The 24,671-nt window shown below is 38.7% G+C and overlaps 1 protein-coding gene across 8 annotated transcripts in view; it reads right to left on the reverse strand.

Moving 5' to 3' along the window:
* Positions 1–715: 715 nt before the first annotated feature.
* Positions 716–24,671, reverse strand: part of PRRG1 (proline rich and Gla domain 1) — a 35,329-nt gene continuing 11,373 nt past the window's right edge. Inside the window, exons 2-6 of one of the 8 annotated variants that reach the window (XM_075174455.1) lie at positions 23,828–24,045; positions 17,887–17,978; positions 17,154–17,203; positions 12,765–12,925; positions 716–5,145 (exon numbers count right to left, since the gene is read on the reverse strand). In XM_075174455.1, the coding sequence (XP_075030556.1) occupies positions 4,621–5,145; positions 12,765–12,925; positions 17,154–17,163 (696 nt within the window). In that variant the 5' untranslated portion in view covers positions 17,164–17,203; positions 17,887–17,978; positions 23,828–24,045 and the 3' untranslated portion in view covers positions 716–4,620. Of the gene's footprint in view, positions 5,146–12,764; positions 12,926–17,153; positions 17,204–17,223; positions 17,274–17,886; positions 18,024–23,827; positions 24,046–24,671 lie in introns of all 8 variants that reach the window. The other 7 variants (XM_075174498.1, XM_075174464.1, XM_075174488.1 and 4 more) reach the window with 7 other exon arrangements.

Consider the following 24,671-nt stretch of genomic DNA (forward strand, 5'->3'; position numbering starts at 1 on the left):
ATCACTAGTAACCTGGCACGATTATTTGATTTTTATAGACACCAAGATTCATGACACCAGTTTAACATTATATCAGCTGCGTTTCAACAGCTAGAAGCCAGGCATGCAGAGGCAATCATGCATTGAACCCTGGGCAAACGCGTTAGCCAATGCTGATGGATGTATGGTCAGGACACCGGACGTGTATATGCACAGCGAAGGCCACTTAACCGAACACAGTGTGTTCTGTTTGGGTGGTGTTGGTCTGGGCTACGCAAATAAAAGCTCACCAAGGGGAGCAAGGTGCTACCCTACGCACGTGACAGCTGCACACACCTTGCTGCTTCAAGTGACTCTTTTTGCACTTTTGTTATGACCAGTACAAAACTGCACTCGTGTTCATGAAACTCGAAGATACGTACCTCCTACAGGGCTTCACTAACACCTCCAACAGACTCCAGTCATGCGGTAAGCTGATGAAAAAATACCAGGGACATATTATGCTATTTACTAGCAGCTGAGCGAGAAAGGATGACACAAAGTTTGCCTTGACTGGAATCGAGATCTTCAGTTTGCAGCAGGGGTCATTACACAAGGGTTTTTTTTTTTTTCTTGTTCACTATTAATGCAACATTCACAGAGCTGATAAAAAATTTTGCAATCACTTTCTTTCAAATGGCTGAAGCCAACTTTGAAGTTAAGTCCCCTGACTTAAACCTTTTTTGCTACAGTATACTGTTTCATTTTGTTGTAATAATTTCTGCTTTCCCTCTGCCTGTGACTGTTATTTAGCTACGGCTACAACAAATGCTTTTTTTAAAAATGGAAAATAAACAAATAGACAAATCTGATTAAAAATGAGCCTGGATTTTGAAAGAATATAAATACCTGAAAACAAAATTATACTTATATTTTAAGTTATCAGAAGAAAACAACCGATTCATTGCAAATGATCAAGTACATAAAACAATGGAAATTAAAAGAGCATCATTTAAATACACAAAGTTAATTCTCAGTGCAGTTGCGTAGAGTTGGTATTTTGAAACATGAGGCATCTTAAAAAATTTTATTTAGCATATCCAAAAACAAATGTTACAAAAAATTTTCTACAAACATAGGCAAAAATGTTTAAATAGGATAATTTAATGTAAACCAAACCCCTTTAAAATATGCAATAGTGTAATCAGAGGTTATTTACATCCAGTGAAGACAGAACAACCTCCACTAATGCTAAATATCATCTAAGCAAATAATTAATTTCCATAATTTCTTAAAACAGCGATACTTATATTTACGTTAGTCTTAGGAGATAAATCATCTCAATCCTAATACAAGATGAAATTCAATGTTACATTCAGAAGTGGGAAAGGCAGTATCCTGACTATTCATGTCATCAGTCAAAATAGTACTGCATTCAGACTTCCAAAACTTATACAACTATAAATTCATAGTATTTATTGCATGACAATGCAATTATAGGATAGGTAAAACTACTAAGTGATCTGCAAAGCTGTATAAAAACCCAGTACAAATGAAATTTTATTTTTCAATCAGATTAGAAAAGCCAGCCACAAGACTAAGCTATTTTCCCACATTTCACAGAACAGAACAAAATATTTTGTAATTTGACATCATTGTAACATGGAGAAAGCTGTTCATGTCTTAGAGGAAATACATTTGGATAACCGTCCCACGCAAGTTTTGTTTACTTACGAAATTTATTCACCAAGACATAAGTTTATAGCCCACAGTGGCTTTCATGCTCATGTAGATGGAAAAGGCATAGCCCAATAAATTCAACTCATAGCTCATTTTAGATATTTGGTTGTGGCTTTTTTGGAAAGACAAGCATCATTTTTGCATTGCACATAAAAGTAGCTACAGGATACGGCAACTGAGGAGCCAGAAACATAAAGCTGTTAAAAGTCATAGCGGAATATAGAGTAATTAAAAAAAAAAAAAAGAAAAAAAAAGAAAAGAAAAAAAAAAGAAAAAAAAGAAAAGCCAGCTTATCTTTAAACTAGACTGCCCATGTTCAGGGGATGATGACAGCTGCTGAATGACCTAATGTGAAATGGGCAATCTCCATGCATTTCCTACAGGAAAGTCTTATATCCAAACAAAAAAAGTTACTGCTAAAACTAGTAGCTGTGCTGGCAGGCACAGGAGATGCCAATATGGCATGGACATTAAAATACCAGCTCTTTTTGAGGTGTTTCCTGCATGTTGAGATGAGGCACTTTGTTTTGGTAACATCTGCCTAAAGCAGTATATTAACTGTTGCTCAGTATAAAAGGCGCTTTAACTTCTACAAGCGGCAATTCAGGACACACAAGAGCTAAAACCACTTCAAAAGAAAAGGTCAGAGAGTCCAAAAACAAGACCCAGACAATTCTTACTACAAGTGTCCAAAACATATTGTACTTATCTACCCAATATCTATTATAAATAATAAATATAAATAAGAGTTATCTTTTTGATAACAGTTTGGCCTGGAGTTCATCCATTAACTCTAATACAACTTGCCTTAGTAACTGAAGATCTCCAGTAGACAACTCAGGCAACCTACTCTTTGCCAAAAATGAGAACATAAAATTAATCATAAAATCCTTACTTCATTTGTCAATACATTATATCAAATTCTTACGTGTGCATATACACACCCATGTATGACCATACATTTCTTTTCAGCAGCTTTCTGTAAAATTCCTCAGGGAAAAGGTGGGCCAAGCCCCCATGAGACGACAGACACCAGCACACATCTTGGACATTAACAGCAATTTCAAATGGATGGCACTGGCATTTCATTTGGGGTCTTTGGAACAAGATGCAGTGTGGGTTTCTGTAGTAAGAAAGCCAACGTATCACAGTAGTCCTTCAGGGCTAAATACATTTCAGTTGGTGCTAATTGATTAGCAGAACACAGAACAATACTAAAGCTAATGCCATGCTACCTTGGTGTGGGAAGAAAGAAAACTGAAATGAAATTCACAAGCTAAACTGAGCAATGAACTTTTAAATCAAGCTGGGCAAAAAAGAATCGCCACACTACAGCTTGCACCAGCTTAATTATCATCAGCATCTAAACCAGCTGGTTGAAATTCTGTACAAGCCTCTATTCTAACTTGCATCAAGTCTGACAGAAATCCACATCTCTTCAGCCTCAGAAAGTCACTGCAGACTCATGCTTGGGGGTACGCCTGCGTTGTGTTCTTAGAAATACAACACGCTGGGTCCTCACAGTTCTGCCCTACATCAGGTGGGCTCCGCAGCTCTGGAGGTAGCAGAGCCGGGCTGGCACACAACTTCTGGAGCCAGCCTGGACTAACATGCTTCCCAGCACTTCTTACTCTGATGGGCACCTGTAACCTAAGAGCTGTGAAAAGAAGGCTTGTGTACACTAGGAATGAAGTGCGCTTTAAGAATTCATGTAATGGATAAAAGCACTGCACTGTTCTTAGAAACAATGAAAAATGTAAGTAGTTTTATTTTGTTATAACATATTGTTAACTTCTGCAACAGAAGCACCTTGGTGCACCAGATAAGCAATAAATATATTTGCTGTTGAAAAAAGGTATCCATATTCTCTGCAAAGGATTTCCATAGCCACCAATACAAGGTGCACACACGGTACACGAAGAGGCAAAAGAATATCAGGATTTGTAGAAGGGGTTTTTATTTCATAGTTGGGGAAAAAAAAGCAACACACAGAGAATGCTTTCCCTTTTAAAAAGGGAAATAATACCTTTGGGTTTATGTGTTTATGGATAATATCCTGGCCCCAGTGAAGACTATGGCAGGAAGAATACGATCAGGATTTTATCCACTCTTGAGTATTTCAGTATTTCATTATTTACCGTTCCATGAACTTTCAAGTTCTAAAGTTAACATATGCACACTTCTCACCTCTAGAATACACAAGTGAAAACAGATAGGAAAGGCAGAACACAGACAAAAAAAGTACACTATTAAATTCACTAATTAGTATCTCGAATTGTTAGCTTCTAAACCGTTTACAGAATTTTGAGTTGTAATAGCAAAAGCTTTAGAATAGACCTCTTCTGCTCAGACTCTGAAATTATTGCTATTACACCAGCATACTCTTAACGAGATACTGGTTTGAACACAAAGGCATACTGCTCTCAGCCTTCCAAGCACCCAGGATAGGGTGCAGCATGTAACAAAAATCCAAATGAGAAAAAGGAACCAACCACACAAGAGGCAATACTGCAAAATCAGTCCCCTTTAGTGTAAATAACTATCTAAAATGTTGCTTAAGGATTCCCTATTTCAGGCAATTCTGACAGTCTGCAGCAAGAAAGGGGAGGGGGATTCCATAAATCTTGTGGGGAATGTGGACAACGTTCTGAATAAACAAGTGACATCCCTCAAAGCAGAGGTACTTTTGAGAGTATGACAGAGCACCACATTTGTACCTGCACTACACTCTCAATACAGATTCCTTATCTTTTAAGACCTGCCATAGGGGGAAAAATCCCAAACCCAAAGAACAAGTGAATCTAAACCAAAAGTGAAGTTCATTGTACAAGTCCATTAAATTACAGAAATGCATAATAAGCCAAGATAAAGTGCTACAAAATGATTAGTAATTTTTAAAGAGTCCATCGCATTCTTCTTGCTTTACTTAGCACTGGTGACAACAGGAGATAGTGCAATTGCACTGGCTGAACTGGAATTCACAATGTCTTCATATTGCGGGGGTGGATCTAAATGTTGTTCAGTTTCACTTCTTCTCATACTGATTTCACCAGTGGCTTCCTCATATGAAGGAGGAGGATCACAGTTTGAGAGCCTTGTGGATATTGAGTCTGACCGTCCATCTGTATAGCTCAGACCTCCTGGAGAGAGCCCACTGACTTCATACATTTCCTCCTGTGGGGAATGAACAATGCTGAGAGGCGGCGGAAGTGGACCTCTGCCGTCAGCCACAGCACCATCACCCATTGCTTCGTGGGCTCCCCTATGCACGTACACCGACTGTCTACGCATTTTCTTTTTAAACAGGCATCTCCAGATGACAAAAATGACAATGAGGATAACAAAAAGGCCAATGATTAATGGAAATGCAAGGTAAAATGAATACCAGGTATGTCCTGTGTTACTTTCTCCCTGAAGTCCATTTTTGTAGACTTTCCAGAACTCCTTCTAGAAGAGCAAGACAGGATAAGTCAGAAACTATAAGACAGTTAAAAAATACACTGTAATCAAGCCGTTTTAAATGAATTAAAAAAAAAAAAAACATTTCAACTACTGATGATTAAAATAAGAACAAGTATGGAAAAGCACTCCCAATAAACTTTCAAATTTTCTTCTGATGTGGTTAGTGATACAAAAGGGTTTTGGTTTTTTAGACCAACTCCTCACTGCTTTTAAGATTCCTGTATCTGCACTTAATATTGACAAACCTGCAGCACAGACAGGCATAGGTAAGAAATCTCATCAGCATGCACATCAGCCATCTGGTGGATCAAAATTTTTCAGCACGACTCAAGGTAAAAGTTAGGTTTTGTTTGTTTTTTTGTTTGAAAATTGTAATAATATACTAATACAGTTTGACAGGGAAATACTGTTTCGGAATGACAGACCATTTTGGCAAAGCCCAAGTATGTTGTACTGTCATCTCATACTTTAGACTTCCTCCACCTTCTGGTGCATAAAGCAATTCTTGTCATCTTATTTTGAGTTGATTCAGATCCTCTGTTTATAGTTAAAAATAGCTTCAGCGCTAGAAGAATATTACACAGCTTATTATATTCTAGAAATTTTGACAACATAGCTACAGATAAATGGAACAGAAAGTGAAAAGTGAAAATATGAACAAGGGAAAACAAAGATGAAGGGGGACACCAGTACTTGAAAGTACTCTTTGCTATATTAATATACACAAGTAGGAGCACAAAGATCATGTTGCCATCCAATTTTCTGTGCAGTGAACACTACGAAAAACCAGTACAAAGAAAAGCATACCCTGCCTCAAAAAAGTAGTCATCCTCACCAGTAACATAAGAGCTCTCCTACTAAGAAACACTTCCATTGTGTATTATAGCCATGTATAATTTCAGAAAAAAAAAAAAATTAAAAAACCCAAACAAATCCATGCCAGAAACTCTGAACCCTTTGGTTTCCTTTAAAAATGCAGAGACCTGATCCACTCATATTCATGCTAGCATCTATTTTAAGTAATAGCACACATCTCACATACAGGTACTTATAAAACACTCACCAGGTAAAATTGATATTGTCATTGCTCAGTTATTAGTAAATGATGTATTCAGGTTGCAGACTGACTGACTTTGTGCACAGACAAATCAGATCCATCAATTTTTTTTAGTTCAGGACTGCTGCCACATGATCAGCCTTAAACAGATAATGCCACCAAACTGGTCTCAGAGGCAGCTTGAGTCCAGAAGCAGCATGGCCCCTCTAGCGTGGAGGCTAAGCTTGCCCTATGCAAAGCCAGGACCAGGACACCATGGGCAAAACACATGTTCACAATGCTTCTGGATCAGAACTTACTAAGGTTAGGAGTAATACTATGTGCATGAAACAACTGGCTATTATGTAGATTTTTTTTTTTTTAAAGATAAATTCAGTTGTTCTTATCCCTATACTCAGTGCAAGTTCCACAAAAAAAAAAAAAAAAAAAAAAATCTTAATTCCTACAGCAATCCAGGATCAGGTGTTTTTCCTGAATTGACATCACAAGCAGGTCATCACAGTGCCCCTCTTTGATGTGAACCTAGGTCCAAATCATCTAAGCTAAGTCAGGTAGCATTGTCTTCAAACAAAGTAAGCAAGTCTTGGAAGACGGACTAACCTCTCTAGATACTTCTCTGCAAGGGCCTTCCTTGATGCATTGTTCCACAGTGAACTCCAGATCACCTGTGCTGACTTTAGAAAAACATATTTGAGGGGGGAAACTAACATTAAAAAATGAAATTAGCTGCACAACTGAGGACTTTTGGGATCTCTGCATGATAAAAACCAACAAAACCAATGACCTCACTTCTCCCCATCAGATCACCAGACAATTAAGAAGATCTGTTACCTATTACCTTTCTATCTGCTTTGAATATAACTAACTAGATTCTTTAGTGGAATAAATAATAAATATATTCTCGACTAAAAAAGCAGAAAAATATTCATTAGGATTATTAACTGCTACTAACTGTTACTGGAACCAAGCTTCCCACTTCACTGTTCTGCTGCCTCAACAGCAGCAAAGGAATAAACTGGTACAATGTTTGGTTTTGAGGCCAAAGTTGCAAAGATTTACTGAAAGTCATCAAATATACTGTGCAAGGATGTGTCATTTTAAAGACTTGTGGAGGAGAAGGTAGTTTTGATGAAAAAGATGAAATCATGCTTTTCCCTCGGCAATATATTTTGTGTTGCAGACTGCAGAGGAAATGCACCCTCTCTGATGTTGAGGGTAATAAGTTGTGACTGGTATTTTAGTACTGTTTCCATGTTAGTTCTAGCTCAGGTCTATCTGCTGGAGAAAACGTCTCTGTATTTCTTCAGAAAGCTGAAATACCAGCGTCTCTCCTTGTCACTCTGCAACATGGCAAAGCAGCAGAAAAGCTGTTTTCCCAGAGTGGCAGGAAATTAATTCAGAATGGGGTGTGTGGCTGCGGGGGATGTTCAAGTTGATGGTGAGACCAGACAGGTGCATAAAGAGCTTAAGGTAAGAGTTTAAACTGCCTTAAGGATGAAAATAGGTTAGTGTCCACTTTCATTTGCATGCAAGGCAAAGCGAATTCCAAGACAGTTTAGACACACACACCACATCAAAAATTACAGTGCTTCACATCTAAGGCTATCTTATAGAGACAGAGGAATAAAGTTCTGCACACACATAAAAAATACTAAGAAGGAAACACTTGTTCAGTCATTTAAAAAAAAGCTTTCTTTAAATTTTCCTCTTTGGGGGTGGGGGGGTGGGTGTGTGGAAAAAAAAAACAAACCGACAAAAAACGACCAACCAAAAATTTACTAGTGTACTAAACCCAAGGTTTCCAGCTTGCATTTTTGCAAGCCAAATCTTGGAGAGAAGCACAAAGACTGTTAGTTCCAGACTGACAGAATTGACAGGAACTGCAGGAAACTAATACTTCAGGTTCGAGTTGCACAGCTGCCAAGCAGCTCCCCCTCTGCTCTGCCATCCTACAGCTATGCTGCACTGTAAAGTGAAGGCACAGGAGGAGGACAAGCCATCTGGTCAAAGTCAAATCATGCCCAACAAAACCACAGAGAACTTGGATGAATTTGCATGGTGTGAGGATTTGTACAAACTGCTATGAAAAAAAACAAGAGGGGGAAATACTGAAAACCTAGGAAGTAGAGCTCATACAGAAAGTTAGAGAGTAATTTGATTAAGTTGGAAAACTCACAGCACAAACATCCCTTCCATCATTGCTGGTCTCTTAAACCAACAACAAAAAGGACTTACTTTCTGCTTGACAAAATTATTAACTCGTGATTTATGGAAAGGACACTCTAGTGCTGTACAGCTGGGAATACCAGGCATATATGGCTTAAAAGGCTGAAAAACTGAGTTAAGCAGGCCACAGAATCAGATAACCGCAATGGAAAAGACTTAGAAAACATCTAACATACATTCCCGCCAAGAACTACTTTTCTGAATGTCCCTTACTGCTTTGGCAAATCCAGTTTGACATAATCAAAAGGAATTCTCAAGGGCACCCCACACAAAGACAGTTACAGCCAATTTGCCAGAATTTTGTCTCCCTTTTATTTCTAATACTTCTCAGAACAGAATCGGCATCAGTCAACTGGATCTGAACGCTGAATCAAGTAAGGAATCCATATGAAAGTTAACAGACTCACACCCTGCTGAGAATTTCAACTGAGGCCTTTACTACATTTGGCAGCATTGTCAGCCTCAAACGATTCTTGCTTGATTGTCTGACTTGTTTTAAAGGTGGACCAATAATACGCCAGTCAGAAGACTGCTTGCTATTTAGTAGGTAGAGGATACGAACAAAGCAATAATGGGAAGTGAGTGTACCTGCTACACTGTTTTCTTCTGGTCTGCCCTCAATTTCAGGTGGCAGGAAAAGATTCACCTCTTCTCTTCTCAGTATTTATTCAGCATCCATAATTAGACACATACTGATGCTAGAAGTCTTACTCGATCACATCATTTTAGATCTCATGCCGACAAGTTTTGAGTTGCTTGCTAAGCTTTTTAGTGTTTTGTTTGTTTGTTTTGCTAGAACAGAGGTATACAGAGAACCTTGCAATTTCTGTGATACTTAAAATTTGTGGGAAATTTGAAACACAAATAAAGATCTATGACTTCTAGTTTTTAAAATCTTCATGCAGTATAATTAAAAAAATTAGTTAATGGATATAAAATTAATATCAGTGCTTCAATCACAGCCAGGTACTTTGCACAGTAACCTTTGAACAAATCTCTGAGACTCCCAACAACCTTTGACAACTGACCAGTGACCGCGTACAGTGCTGCCGGCAGGCTACAGGTACTACAAATAAACAGCTTTACTAGATCAGACCTAAGGTTCACCTAATCTGTTACCTTCTCTCTGATAACAATCATTAGAGACTGCTGAAAGAAGAGTTCAAACATAAGCAGGCAGCGATACTCTCCCAGGTTCCACATATTCATACTTCAAGAACTTCCATTAGCCAAAGCTGACCCCTTTTATTCAATGGTCCCAGATTGATTTATCTTCCGTTCATTTATATTGTTCTTCTCTGAACCTAGCTTTTAGGATCCGAGACATCCTGGGGCAAGGCAGTCCGCAGCTCTATTATCTGTGGTGAGAAGAGAGATTTCTATTTGTTTTGAACCTGCACCTTCTAGTTTACTTTGAGGCCATCTTAGCTCTCCTGTCAGAAGGATGGCAAGTGATGACCTCAGTTCAATCTTCATGGTCCTCACAGACATTGTCACATATTCTCTGATTTCACTCTTTTCCGACCTATTGTTGTTACAGAACATATCTTTGGTCAACTGTCACACTTCTCTGGTCCTCTGGTCCTTCCTCAGCTACTGATTTGCTTTTTAGGAGATAGGGAGATCAGAGCTGTAAAGGGCACATTCAAAATGCGGGTGTGCAATGACATAATTATGTTGTCCATTTTGATCCCTATTCCTTTCTTCAGATTCTTAGCACTCAGGTTTTTATTTTGTTTTGTTTTTGTTTGACTGCTGAGCATTAATTTCAAGTCTTCATAGATTCAAATTCAGATCTTGTTCCAGAGCCAATCGTATAGATAATGAATGTTCCTTTTTCCCCCACATGCATTACATTTGTCAACACTGAATTTCATATTGTTTTATCCACAAAGTCCTGCAAATTCTTTCCTGTTGCCTCTAGCCTTACTAACATAATAGCATTATCTTTATAATTAACTTTATCATTTTAAATAATAATTCTGAACCTATCAAAATCCCCAAGCCCACACAGTATTAAAGGCATTCAGTATTTCCATGACAGCTATGCATGTACGCTTAACATACACAATGCTAACTTCCAAGAAAAACTCATGCATCAAAAATAACTTGAGGGAACTGCTTGATATTATTTTAATATTACAAATCCAGATGTTGCACACCTCCCCTAGAAGACTGCAGAAAAACAAAGAACCAAGTGGATAAGATAAAAAATACAAAGAGATTACACAAAACAAAGTTACCATGAGACAAATAAGCTACAGACCCTATTTGAATTCCAGCCTATCTATACGATGAAATCATTGCATCTTTGTTACTCTGAACATACTGTATCATGATCCTAGTCTACTGCATCCATTTCCCTCCCCTGGGACACAGAAGTTAAGCCTAAGTGGCTCTAAGGACGGATACTGCTGGGGAACAATGGACTAAATAAAGCCTAAGTAAATGAGGCTGATCAGGCACGACTGCACGTTAGCAGAGCCTGGCCCATTAGCAAGCTACCAACAACAGAATAAAGCAGCTAGGCAGAAAGGATACAATAGTAGAAATGGATAAAGGGTCAGCACCTTATTGGAAGTGCCTTCTCCCCTGTGACACATAGGTTGTGGCAAGAGTGGAAATGTAACTATTTCTACTTTACTGTAATCTCCCTCTGCGAGGAAAATGCTATCCACCAAAACACAAAATGTTCCTAAATGGGGAAAAAGAAGCTGAAGTGAGAGGCAACATGTACAGGCTACGCTTTCTCTAGTGACTTGAACTTCTTGTGCTACTTAAGCAAGAGTGATACTGTGTTAGAATTTTACACAAGTAGTGTCACTGTAAACATTATTCTTAATTACACAATGAGCTATCATTAGGAATGACCACACCAAGCCAAGTTTGGGAGGTAAAAAATGTGTGTGCATGCACTTTAAAGCTTCAGAAAGAAGCTTTGAAGAGACACCGCATGTCCTACTACTTCATTTTAATAAATCAGAAAGTTCTCATTCCAGCCTTATCCGTCTCCCCAGGTATGGCGTCCAACAAAAAGATGTCAAGAACTTAAAAGTTCAGTACGCCTTTACAATAACGTTGCTATTTTTTGATGTAGAGCTCAGCCAGTGAAGAGTGGAATGCATCACGTGTAAATTCTGGAAATCTGCAATGCTCCCTGTGCCACTTCACCCATTAACCCATTGGCCTTGCAAGTACAATTTCCCTGTGCAAAAACACACAAGATGTTGAAGATAAGTTTTCTGAGTCACATTTTCTAGCACCTGTTTTTTACCTTAGATTTATCCTCAAATTCAGCCCTAATTTAATCCATGTCTGTCCTGAATTTAAAAAAAAAAAAAAAATTCTTGACTGTATTGCATTAAATACATCAGATGCCACCATCAAAAACCTGTGTGCTGTTTTTATTTGTTGGGAAGCAATATAAGATATGTTGGGTATGATGTGCAGCTATTGCTTGCAGAGCCATTAGCCCACATGCTTCTTTAAATTAGAGAAGCCAACAGACTTATGCAACAGTTCTGTGTGGGCAGTATCTGCTTCATACCCATCAAGTTAATGTATCACTGCCCTTGCATAACTCACGGTAGCACCGAAATCATTGTTCTTTCCGTGTTTTAGATCACTGCTGCTTAACAATGCTCTCTGGGGGCTTGCAGATTTTAGCCTGAAGAAGGCCACTAGTCTTTCCTTATTGTAAGACTATTAATAGCCTGGGCACTGAACACTTTGACCACCTGGGATTCAAAGGTGTATTTTAAATGAAAAGCTTTTTGAGTTGCTCACTTGTTTCACATGAAAATATTCAATAAACAAGTTATTCTACAAGAAGTGAAATAAGTGAAGACTTGTGCCCTCTGCTTCTATCTATCCTCCATAACAGCCCCAATCCCATCATTTCTTCCAGGCAAGACAACTGCATTTGTGATATCTAGGTCAGACTTAAATGTGTGATGATAGGAGAATCAGGACACAGGCTATTTGGGTAAATAGTGCTGCCAAACAGATGACAGTTTTGCCCACCTTTTCTCAAGTGGGGGATTAATTCATATACCCTTTCTTCCCATTTTCACAACACTTAAGAGCATAATTATCTTCGAGACTTCTACCCCCTTCAAATTCAGTTTAATTGGGATGAAGGATTCAAAAGTTATTGCTGTGTGGTCTATCCATCTCCACTGTACACCTTATTTGCGTAAAGAAACGGGTCAAAAAGCAAAACAAATCTAATGTAATGTTGGAAAACACACAAGCATTCAGCACACCCAAAAATTTAGTATCAATACACCCCGCCCGTCTTTAAATACACACCAAAACATACCGTTTTTTCCTCATTTTCAAATGCTTCTCTTGCTTCTTCATAGCTACAGATTTCTTCTCTGCATTCATGTTCTATGTCACCTTGCTTTAATTCTTCCAAAAACGTGTTGGCTCTCGGGTATCTTTTTAACACAGAATTGGCTTTGTCCTCTGTTAAGAACACTGAATAAGAGGAAAGACAACAAAGGTCACTTCTAAAATAGGTATCCAAAACCTCATGCTAAAACTGCTCAAAGAAAATGTGTTTTTGAGAAATAAAGAGCTTTTTCAAAGTCATCCCCTTTATTTAATACGATAAAAGGCTTTTCCTAGGTTTTATTCACTATTGTAAGTAGCTGGGCCTACAATTTCAGTAGTTATTGCTATAATGTCATAAATGTGATGGACCTCAATTCAGCATCACAGTCATGTATGCTTAAACAAGATTGAAGCCAGTGCCTAAAAAGGGTGCTCAGAAGAGACAGGCACATGCTCAGCTCAAGCAACTTCTTAAACTAAGATGACACAGAACAAACAAATCCTGCTTGTGAACACCCAAGAAGATATTTGCAACTGCCTGAGGGCATCACAGCCAGAATGCTCTGAAGTTTTTGATATAAATATTTATGAATATTACCCAGAATCATATACACCAGAACAGCTGCATTTATTAAAGTTTAAGTCTGTAAGTTTTCTTAAGCAACTTCAAAGCAGACTTGCTCCCTTCACTCCAGAAATGTCAACCCTGAAATAGTGACTCTTCTGGGGATGTGGGGGGAAGTAGCATCTTTTTAGTTTCTTGAATCATACACAAAACCTCACCTTATTTGACGAATCAAATAAAACAACTCCAAAAGGCAACCAACATTCTGACACAGATATGCTTTATTTGCTGTCCTTGGTCTTCTGTTCAAAGAAGAGAGCTAGAAGCAGCCTCTTTTATTCTGATGTTCCAGCTTTCCCTCAAACTCCCTGACCAAATGATTTTTACAGTAACATGCAGCAACTGGAGCACTCCAAAATCCAGCAGACTGAATTACCCGGGAGGTACATCTGCAGTGAATGATACAGAAATCCTCCAGGTATTTCAGGTCACGAAGCAAGAACATCATGTCAGTGCAACACTGTTCTTGGGCTCTCACTGCCAGCAAGGGGGCTAATTATTCAATGCGCTGCCACACCAATACACCCATACCACTTTCCTGACTTATGCAATCATTTCTGCATTGGTTCACTTACAGCTACTCTGGGACCACCGATACACTACGAAGACAAACAAACACTGTCTGGTGAAGGACAAAGGCCGACTGGTTTAAGCAATGATTTATCTATAATTTTAATGAATCAGTTGCTGTTTTTTTTTTTCTTAATCATCTGATTTTGAATTTTAAAAAAGGATGGCAGCAAGTCTACAAAGATGGTCATTATACTTTTGCTTTCTCGTAAGATAGATGGGGTGGCATTTTTCAGCAATGAGGCTACTACCGTAATTAGGCTGATCTACTTTAATTTCATTTTGTTTAGTCTCTGTGGTATACTTTGTTAAAAATCACTATACAGTCATCTTCCGTTTGCAAAGGAAGATTTGAAGATTAAATTCCAAACACCAGTCACTCCTATACTTTCACAGTTGAATACATGTGGTACGTACATGCACCACGCAAATTACACTATTCATGATGTTGCCAGAGGTTCAGTGCATACAACTCTACAACTGCATCTATTGCAATTTTGGTCTTCTACAACACCACAGGTGAGCACATGGGCATCTCCTATGGTGTAAGTTCACTGACTAAATAACATAATATTCAAAAATCTCTTCAAAAAGGAAAGAAAAAAAAGGATGGCTTCTTTCCATTTCCCACACAATTCTCTTGCCTCCCCTTCAGGCCTGAAGAACTTGGTTTCTTCCAACATGGCTCAGGGATCACCTAAACGTGATGAGATGAAAGACTTGTCCACATCAGGAAGCTAGCACAGAACCACGCATGGGGTGGACTGCCAGTGTTCTATCCTCCTGTAGGCATTCCTGTGGGTAAGTGGAACAAGCTACAGCCCAGACTCTCTTAAGAGTGTCCATATGTGGAGCCACCGAAGAGTAGATAATACAGTATAAATCAAGTTTCCCTTCCTTCAGCAGATAAAACCTAGGGAATTTCATTTCACAGCTGGAATCTGTCCCTGAAAACAGCAATGAGACAAACTACAACAGCTTTGTACTGGATGCAGAGGGAAAAGAAATAAAGAGGAAAATGCAGGTAGCTGAAAATACCCTGGTTTAAAGCTTCTGGCTCTCAGAAACAATATACAAATCTTTGTTTCGGCATGCACTTTCCAATTTACCAAAGAAACAAACTGAGAATGAAGGTTTAAAAGCTGGTATGTTATGTAATATTGCGTTTGATACACATTGGGATGACTTTCTAGGTAATAGTTTAGTTTTCCAAAAAGAGCTAAGCATACATTTCTGCTTCAAAATGCATTGACAAAGCACAGCAAGGCATTAAAATAATTCAATATGCAAGAATGGCCAATATATGACTATCTAAAAAAACCCAACTTTTTTATTTAGCAATTCATATTCAGAAAGTGTCTCTCTTCTTTCACAATACAGTACAGAAAATGCATACATCACAGAGACAAAAAAGCTCACTGAGGAAAATAAACCACACTCCATATTAATTCTGAATGTATCTGACAAATAATGATCTATAATTAGTCCAGACCAGGAATGGCTTTTGATCCTGCAAGGCTAGAAAAAATGAAGTATATTAATTTGTTTGTTTTGATTTGACATTTTTAAAGCTCTGCACGCTCCTAGTGACTTTAAATCCTGTTGAGAAGTCAATACAAATGTAGCAAGGAAACATAAAAACATACACTGATCAAAGCAATCTTGATGGAGATACTGATTGAAACACAGTGATTTAATGAGAACCAGCCATTGCTTGATGAATCCTATAAAAAGAGATAATGGAACCATATTGCAAAAACCACTTTGACTTCTTAGTATTCCAGGACAATCACCATGTAGACATTCAGTTATAATTGCATAGGAGTGTGTAAAAAAACCACTTTGGGTTGGATGCCCACCTAGCCAAGCTACAGCATGGCTGAATTCACTGCAGCTGTTACCATGGAGCTGAAGATGATCAGGGAAGAATGGCATGTGGCAAGAATAAAGTAATGAAGCAAGATAAAACTTAATTTTTCACTTCGTTAAGGACATTAACTAGCAAATACAAGATAAAGGAAAAATCAAAACTATGATTTTGGCATTATGTAAGATAGACACAGAAACAAAAAAATCTAAAGTTTCTTCCTCTCCCTCAATTTTTGTAGAATATAGATGAAGATATACAACTGCCAAATCTAATGCATTGGAATACATGTTTATTTCTTCAAACATGCTTGTGCTCTGTGTGTAACTGTAATACTTGGCTTTTAGCAAGTTTTTATGCATCAGAAAACTACAAAAAAACCATTCCAAAGTCTTAGTTTGACTTACTATTATTGAAGAGAGTAATACAGTCAGATCAATCTATTATACATTCTCAGAAAAACCTGTGTGCTATCATAACAGTGAATAGATACTCTAGCAACGTGAAATTAAATCAGAATCAGAAAGAGACAGGCAAGGACACGAGAGGATAAATACGTCTCAGCCTGCCAGCTGAAGCTGTCACAGGCAAAGAAAATAGGGTTCAGGTCTTTAGTGATACAAGGAACAGAGAGCAGCAGCGTGGGAAAAGTATTCTGGGACACAAAAGTGTTGCCGAAGCAAAGCCCAGGGCATCCAGGACACCAAAACCAGCTCTATTGAGACCATTATTGAGGCTTCCTTTTTCTGATTCCTTACCGACACCCAAGCAGATTAAAACCACCATCAAATACCAGAAATAAACATTTAATTTTAAATTCAATGCTGCAGCTACTGATAAATTGAGTATTTCTGTAGGTGACCTTAACAAAACTACTTGGTTTGCACAGGGCATAAGGGAGAAAAATGCTTTGAGCATTTACATATAAAGCTTAAAAGTGACTTCTGGTCTGAGATTCTGGAGTTACTGGGAGAAGCTTAGGAAAAGTTAAACTAAAGTACGCAAAGCTGGAAATTCAGCTCTGTGGTCTTCACTCTGCAGCCAGCTTTCAAAGATCCACAAATGAGTTTGTGATGATTATTATGGTCTGCATATAATATCCCTGTCAGAACAGTAGTATGATTCCAGTTCAGTTTAGTCTGGGCAAAGATCTGCATCATCTGTAACACCAAAATCAGTTCAATAGTAGAGGACATTTTTTGTGCGAACTGACTGGGATTTTGAGCACAGGACAGTTTTGGGGTGTGTTAATGCCCACTTCATAGGCAATAATAAGGACTGCACACTCATCACTAAGTTAACAAACTTACCACTATCCATGACGATTACTGTCAAGGCAGGGAACTTGCAAATATCAAGTCTGTAACTTAACAAACTTACCACTATCCATGACGATTACTGTCAAGGCAGGGAACTTGCAAATATCAAGTCTGTAAACAAAAGAGGAAACACCCTGTTGAGTTCGTGACTTATGATGAACTTGGAAAACTTTCTCTTGATTCCCAAATATTGTTACAAATATATCAGTGTTGGAAACCCTGTGGTCAAGACTAATCCCTCTTTTGAGTTGTACCACTACTGCATGCAGACTAATTTCAGTAGTATAGGAACACTATCCAAAAAAAAGATAACTTGCGAAATGGTGAATGCTTTAACCTTTTTCAAAGCTTTCCATATTTAGAATATGCAAAAATACTAATATGAAATAGAAGGTGTGTACCATTTTAAACGAATCTGCAACCTGTTTTACCTAACTGAACTTGAAAGGTATTACATTCTCCACTGTAATTACTTATACCTTATCTAAGACTTAAATTCACTCTGCAGAGATCATCAAGTCAACTCATTATCTTTAGTCTATGGATCAGATTTTTTGAAATCATAATGAACACATGCAAATTCATTCAGAGTCTACTGATTAAAACAGGATGCCTGCAAAAAGTTCAAGGGCAGAACAAGACCTGCAATTTGGCAAAGGAACTTGCAATACATGTGAGGATCCCAACCTGCCCTACAAGAACTTACATGTATTTTATACCTCACCTTGGAAGGAGAACAGACAGGAGATGCTCTCAATCAAGAAAGTGCCTGAAGCTCATTGCACCCACCAGGCAGACAGCCAACAAGAACTGCATCTGAAGGCAGCAACAGTAGTTTGACTGTTTTAAGTTTCTTGGAGTCTTTGTTAGTATGGGAAAAGTTAAGAAAACAAAAGCTTTCAGCAAAGTATGAGAAAGGTGCAGATGTCTAACCAAGTTGGTAGAACACCACGAGGTTAAAGTTTTTTTTAATAATAAATTACCTACTCCTAAAGGTTAGCATTAGTTCTACTTCAGAGGCCAGGTTACACATCAACATATCATACCATACTAATGTCCTCACTCTCCATAAAACCAAAACCTCGTAAGCAAACCTCTCCGTAAAAAAGTCAGAACTATGCACAAAGGTTGGCCATAGCTGCTGTAATAAACAAAGAGGGAAAGTTAAGACTTCCAGCATGGCCCATCCAACACTATAATTTGTCATGCAAGAGCAGACTGCAGTACTTGTAAGGACGGCTGCTGAAGTGAATGGAGCTCTATAAAGACATCCCAGTCTGCTAACAAAATTGTAGGATTGGGACTACAAGACATGTGGGATGGAGGAGTAAACTGATTTTAAAGCAAGTTCATCAAATCTCTGTAAAGACAAATAAATGTGAATAAACAACAGACATTAAAGCACTTTTAAATCCCACCACCAGAGTGTTCAGCTTTTCATTACTAAGTACTGCAGGGTAACAGAAGCAGAGGGCTTAAAAAATTCTTCAGAATATATATAACCTCTTTTAATAGCCTGAATTTTTCTTAGCAGACTACTCTACGCAAAGACAAAACCGCCTTTGCCACTTGCTTCTTGAATAAAATTAAAATTAGCGTAGCTTTCTAGGTAGTCACATCGTTACAACCCAAGTATCTGTGCTGAAGAAATTGCCAAGCTTTTAATAACAAACAGGTCACAAAAAAATTTGGCAACTAGTGTAGCTATTCTCTTCATCTGTTACATCATGAGTTTCTTTTGCCATTTATTATCCTCCAGTTTCAGGTGGCTGCTTTTGCAACAGCCCCACAAGTCAGATTCACAGCAAGAGAAGAGCAAGACCAAATGAGTGCTCATTCACTCTGTTGAGCCGCAGTAACACAGTGCATGAAATGCACCTTGCCAGGCTTCCCCTCTCTAATGGGGACATTTTTCTGCATTAAATTTCAGTTAGTCTTTAATATTTCACCCTTTTAACAAATAACATGGGTGTGGATTTCAACTGCATTAAAAAAAAAGAGTAAAACGCGCACCCACGTCCATGCTCACTGAGTCACAACTAGATGGCTCTGCCTACTGGGAACTGTGGTGGAAACAAGGGGACCAACATGCTTCTCCCCTGATAATGGAATGTTTTCCACCAGGAGCAGAGCACGACACTGCCAAGGCACACAGTGCTGCCTTGGCACCTGGTAGTAGGAGCTTGCTACATCATCATCTTTAGGAACGAACATCAGAATACTGACATACACAGATTGGGAAATTGGGGAAAACGTGTGGAGGATAAGGAAAAAAGAACACAAAAGAAAAAACACCTTTTATTTTCTTCAGTGGAAATTGACACAAGTATATTATGAGCTAGTGATAAAATAAAGATTTGCTGAATTGGCAGCAAAACACAAATTACGTTTCTTTTCACCCTTCCTTCATTACAAAAGGAACCAGTGTGCCCTTGTCTAGGAAATATCAAATACAGCTTTCCAGAGATCGCGGTGCAGAAACTTTCCTTCAACAATCTACATTAGATTCTCACAGCAATTACAAGTATTTAGAGCTCCCTGGAATTAATTATGTCCATTTTCCTAAAAATATGTCTCTCATGCTCCCTTGCCTTCCCTCTCCATATCTCCCCAAACTTCTTCATTTCCAAGCTGCCAGAAAACATGGCTAGTTTTTTTTTTTTGACACCAAATGACACCCAAACACCCGCTGGGCAAGAAGCTGATTGAGGACACAGGCAATGGTTGCCCTGCCACTACATGGACATTACACTCACAGAACAGACTCTCCCACCGCAGAGGAACCGCTTGGGTCTTTGCCCTCTACTTGACTGCCCCTTCCCCTAAAGGGAAGGAGCTTAATTATATTTTTGGTCCTCTACTCTCTAACAGTCTCGGTTCAAATTGACTAAACAGTTCAAAGGTTGTTTGGAAGAAGGGATCGAACACAGACAAGAACATAAATGTTTTTTACCTTCATAAACCAGCTAATGAAAGTGAAGAGGCCTGGCAACACTACAGGAACATCTTGACTTGCTACTGACTCATTTATTCTTCTACCCAACTCTTTATTTAGTTTCCTGCCTTTAAGTCTTCATGAACCTTACTGAAGGATAAGATGGTCCTATGGTGTCAGAGCAATGTTTTTCATATACATATACAAATGCAAGAACAAAAAAATCCCCCACAGATAGTATCTTACTAGTAACACCAATGTTTATTTTTTCAGGAATCCCTCTTCCAACCATCTGCTATATATTATCCCCCTCCACACCCTCCAAGAGGTTATATCACCTTCGGCTTGCTTGTGTAAAAAGTGACAACAGGGTGGACAGCATGGATATCACTATAGCCAAGCAGAGTGTCAAATTCTGAGTTCAACAGCAAGCTGATGCACCTGACCAAAAAGCGACCTTTTCTGACTGCCTACTTGGCTGTCAGTATAATGGTAAAAAACAAAACAAAACTAAAACAATCAACCATCCACTTCTAGTAGAAAATATAATGACTCAATGGGAAATACAACGAGTTTTAAAGCATATGAGACAGCAAAGGAGACATAGCAACAAGGCCCATGCTATTTACCAGCAGTACTGCACTCACCACCAAAGGGCTGTAGGATCTTACTGAGGAGAAACATTTTGCATGAAAGTTTAAGAAACTAATATTGAAGTAACAAACCAAGCTGTACATTTCTTTTCACAACTAACCTAAATATTTTTTCTTCAATCCTGAAAGTGCCCAAACCCTGTATACACTATGTATAAGCACAAAGCATAGCATATTTTTATACACATTTCCCAAGCTGGTAACCATATTCTAGCAGTGCAGTGTATCCCTTAAATTGGGAGGCTAACTAATTTCGGCATTAGAAATTGTTGGCTCAAGACAATATTTCTGCAAGATTTTGTTGCATTTGTTAAGATAACCATAATCTGTTAGCAGGTTCATCTTTTCTGGCTACATTTCCTGACTACAAGTTTAATGGAAACTTGTGTGCAGCATGTACCATTAAAGGACAGAAGATCTGATGGAGGGCACACAAGTCCAAACTGCCTTCACCATTCTCACTCACTGACTGTCACGTATTCTAAGAAGAAACAACACTGAGAACAAAGCACGTCCTTAGGGAAGGAATTACAAAGAGAAGGGAAAATAAGGATAACTTAGAGCAGCAGCAGTATTTTCCCTCACTCAGTTTCTCACTTGCTGCATTAACAGGGTCTTTGACCACTGCAAGGCCAGCACGTTTCTCTCACAACCAGGGAGGGATGCACATTATGGTACCCAGGTAGGGAAGAGGGAAGTGGCTTTTTTCATTCTGCAATACAACTCTAACAGGGGATACAGCTGTTAATTTTAGTTCTGTAATCTGTACAATTAATGAGACTACTGGGACGCAATTTACAACCAGATGGTATACAATTTTTTAAAAATTATAAATATTTAGGTACTTCGGGAGCTTTTTATGAAAACAGGTACATTCAAGAGACACTGCTAGCTAAAACATCAGTAGGTGTTCAGTCTAAAAATAAACACCCCTTTTCTAGTCCCCAGCCCCAAACCAGGTGCAATATAACAACTGAAACTCTCCTGCGGGAGGTTTATTTAGAAGAAAAATGAAAACATTAAATAATTACACAGGAAGACAGATGATAATTATCTGACTTCCATTTATTCAAAATGTGTTATGTGCCTACCTAAAAATCCCAGTCCCACCACATCTTTTGGAAAAAAATATTAGAGTGCTACAATTTTACTTATAACAATCTGTTTCAAAATAAGTTTTTCCCCAGGAAAAGTGCACACAAGGATTTACGTGGTTTCAAACACTGGAGAAATATATTGATTTTTCTCTGAACAGAGAGTCCACAGTTTAAGGATATGGAAGAAGCCTGCATCTATTAAGTTTGGTTTGTTTGTAACACCAAGGTTAGCCAGGGAATTTGGGTGGGAATAAAGAGTGATGGAAAACTTTGTAAGCTGCTCTATCAACAAGGATACAAAAAACTTGTCCCACCTGAGACTACACAGGACAAGGATAAGACTGAAATAGAGAACTGAAAAAAAACAACCCTCTCTGCTTGGTAGATGCTATCCAAATACACCATTTAAAACATTATCATTAATTTTGATTACACAGGGACCCGAAACCACAGACCAGATCACTAAGAGAAACCTGTACTTAGTGGACTGCCATTACGTCTTAAAACCAATAAAATATATAATCACTCACAGAACTAGCATGTACAAGTACAACTGGAACACCGCCCTGTTAGCAGAGAGAAGGTGATTCCTCGTGACTGCAGCTGGACAGGACTTCAGCTGGCTGAGACTGAACACTAAGCTTCTGCCTTAACTTCATTACCCCTTCTTTCAGTTACTTAGTGGTTTTTGCTGTTTTAAAGCTGCGAAAATATTTGGCTGGTTATTCTCTGGTTACTTCCAGGCTCCTCTGGTTCAAAGGGGGAGTTGCTATAAGCTAAGATATCTCTTCCTTCCTCCCCCCCTTCAAAACCAGACAAGAACAATCTCCTGATACACACGTTTTGGTGAGTAGGACATATGGGAGGAAAAGTAACAACACCCTCCCTTCCGCAAGAGAGAATTTTGGTCGGTTGCATTGTTTTCAGGTGCGTGGGGACCATCTGGGGCAGTTCCTGGGAGGCATAATTGAACACTTACGTAACTATCTGTATTGAAACCAGAATTGCACAAACCCTCAAGAGACCATGCCTTTCTGAGCAGCCTACATAGCGGTACTTCATACACCTCAGTCTTCTGAAGCTACTGTTAAAAGACATTGCTTTAGGTTACACACTATCACTGTGCTTTGGGAATTCAAATTTGGAGTATTTAACTTGATAATTCATTTAAATGTTGATAATAACCAATTCCTCTCCTTTTTCAAGTGGGAATGGTGAACAATTAAATAAAGCTTTCACAGTAGGATGTGTTTTTAGCCTGATTTTTTTTGGAAACAAAACTAATGATATTGTGTTACTTATCCATCCTACTTTCTGCTCCCCCCCCCCAATACCTTTTAACTAAGTGTGAACTGAGATTTCTTCTTCCATGCTACCATAAGTTTTCCACAAAAATCAATGACCAAGAAGAACAGAGAAAACCCATTAATGTTCTCACTGAAGTAAAGAAGGGGTTTACCAATTGCAGCAGTATCTCAGGAAGCATGGCGCCTTTGGAGGCTGTAAATCATTAGCCATTTTCGCTGGCAGAAAGTAGGTACTCAGAAAGCATACACCATGCTCAGGACCAGCCACTGCCTGTACAGACCTTTGCAAGCTGGAAAGTCAAAAAATGTTGAAGAAAATAGGGAAAAATCGCAGCCAGCACATAAGAGGTGTCAGAATATTGTGGTGATTTGGGTTAGCGACCAGGTCACAAGAATAAGCATGTTAGAGAACAGAGAAGAACTCAGATTAATAAAGTAGGAAAGGGCAAAAGGTAACAGAGACAGGAAAACAGCTTCATTATAGCTCTGGTGCTCACTAACCTAATTACCGTTTAAGTGTCAGCTTCCAAGTCAAACTCAAATTGTCAGCTACTTTGATATTATCTATACTCACTTAGGCTTGAATAGCTGGACTCTAACTGAAGCAAGTACAGTGGACGTGAATAATAACCTCTAAGTGCTGTATATTACCTCTATCCATGACTATACTCACATTAGCCGGGAATGCACAGTAAAAGGAGCAGTTGGTGCTGAGGACCCAACATTAACACAACATGCACTTGTTGAGAATTTTACTTTGGGGTAGCTCTAATTTGGTTCCGTGAGCTGAACACTGTGCGGCAATGGGACTGCAGTAGGTATGCTCTTGGACCGTATCTTCTGGTTTACTTTCATCCAAAAGTAATTCAGTCTGAGTGCTTTGAAATGATTCTGCAACACAAACCAAAGCACAGTAGGTGATGACAATTGGGAGTTTTGCTTCCAAAGCACACTCCTAGTCTGAACCAAAATGCTACTGCAAGTACACCCAATGCATACCGTATGACTATGCCCAAACTAGTAAGACGCTGTGAGGAAGGAAGCTCTAGATAAACAATTCCTCAGCAAAGAGCCAAAGGTTGTTATGGGGCAACAGTGAATGTCTGGCAAAACTTCCTGCGGAGCTACAAAATTATTTTGATGAACAAATTGACAAAAACAGGTAACGTGAGGCTCTCCCTCAATCAAGAAAGTAAGTGCCGGGAAGCTAGTTAGGAGGAATACCTCCCAACCAGAACCTGGTGGGGGCATCACCTGAAAATGCCAGGCTTACTTACAGTATCATTTGGAGGAAAAATCAAAAAGCAAACAACAAACACAAAACAAACAAACAAACAAAACCCCAAAGAAACAAAAAACCTCACCACAATGAAAGAGATTTCTGAAGCAGTCTATGTGCTTGTCTCTTGTCTTCAAATGCTGTGTTCTCACTGTGGAAATTAAACACTGCTAATACACAGGATACCACAGGGCCCAATCTAAGAGCTAAAAACCTAAAATATGAGAGTGTTTGCTCA

This window comes from Calonectris borealis, chromosome 1, assembly GCF_964195595.1.
Source record: "Calonectris borealis chromosome 1, bCalBor7.hap1.2, whole genome shotgun sequence".
Classification (NCBI taxonomy): Eukaryota; Metazoa; Chordata; class Aves; order Procellariiformes; family Procellariidae; genus Calonectris; species Calonectris borealis.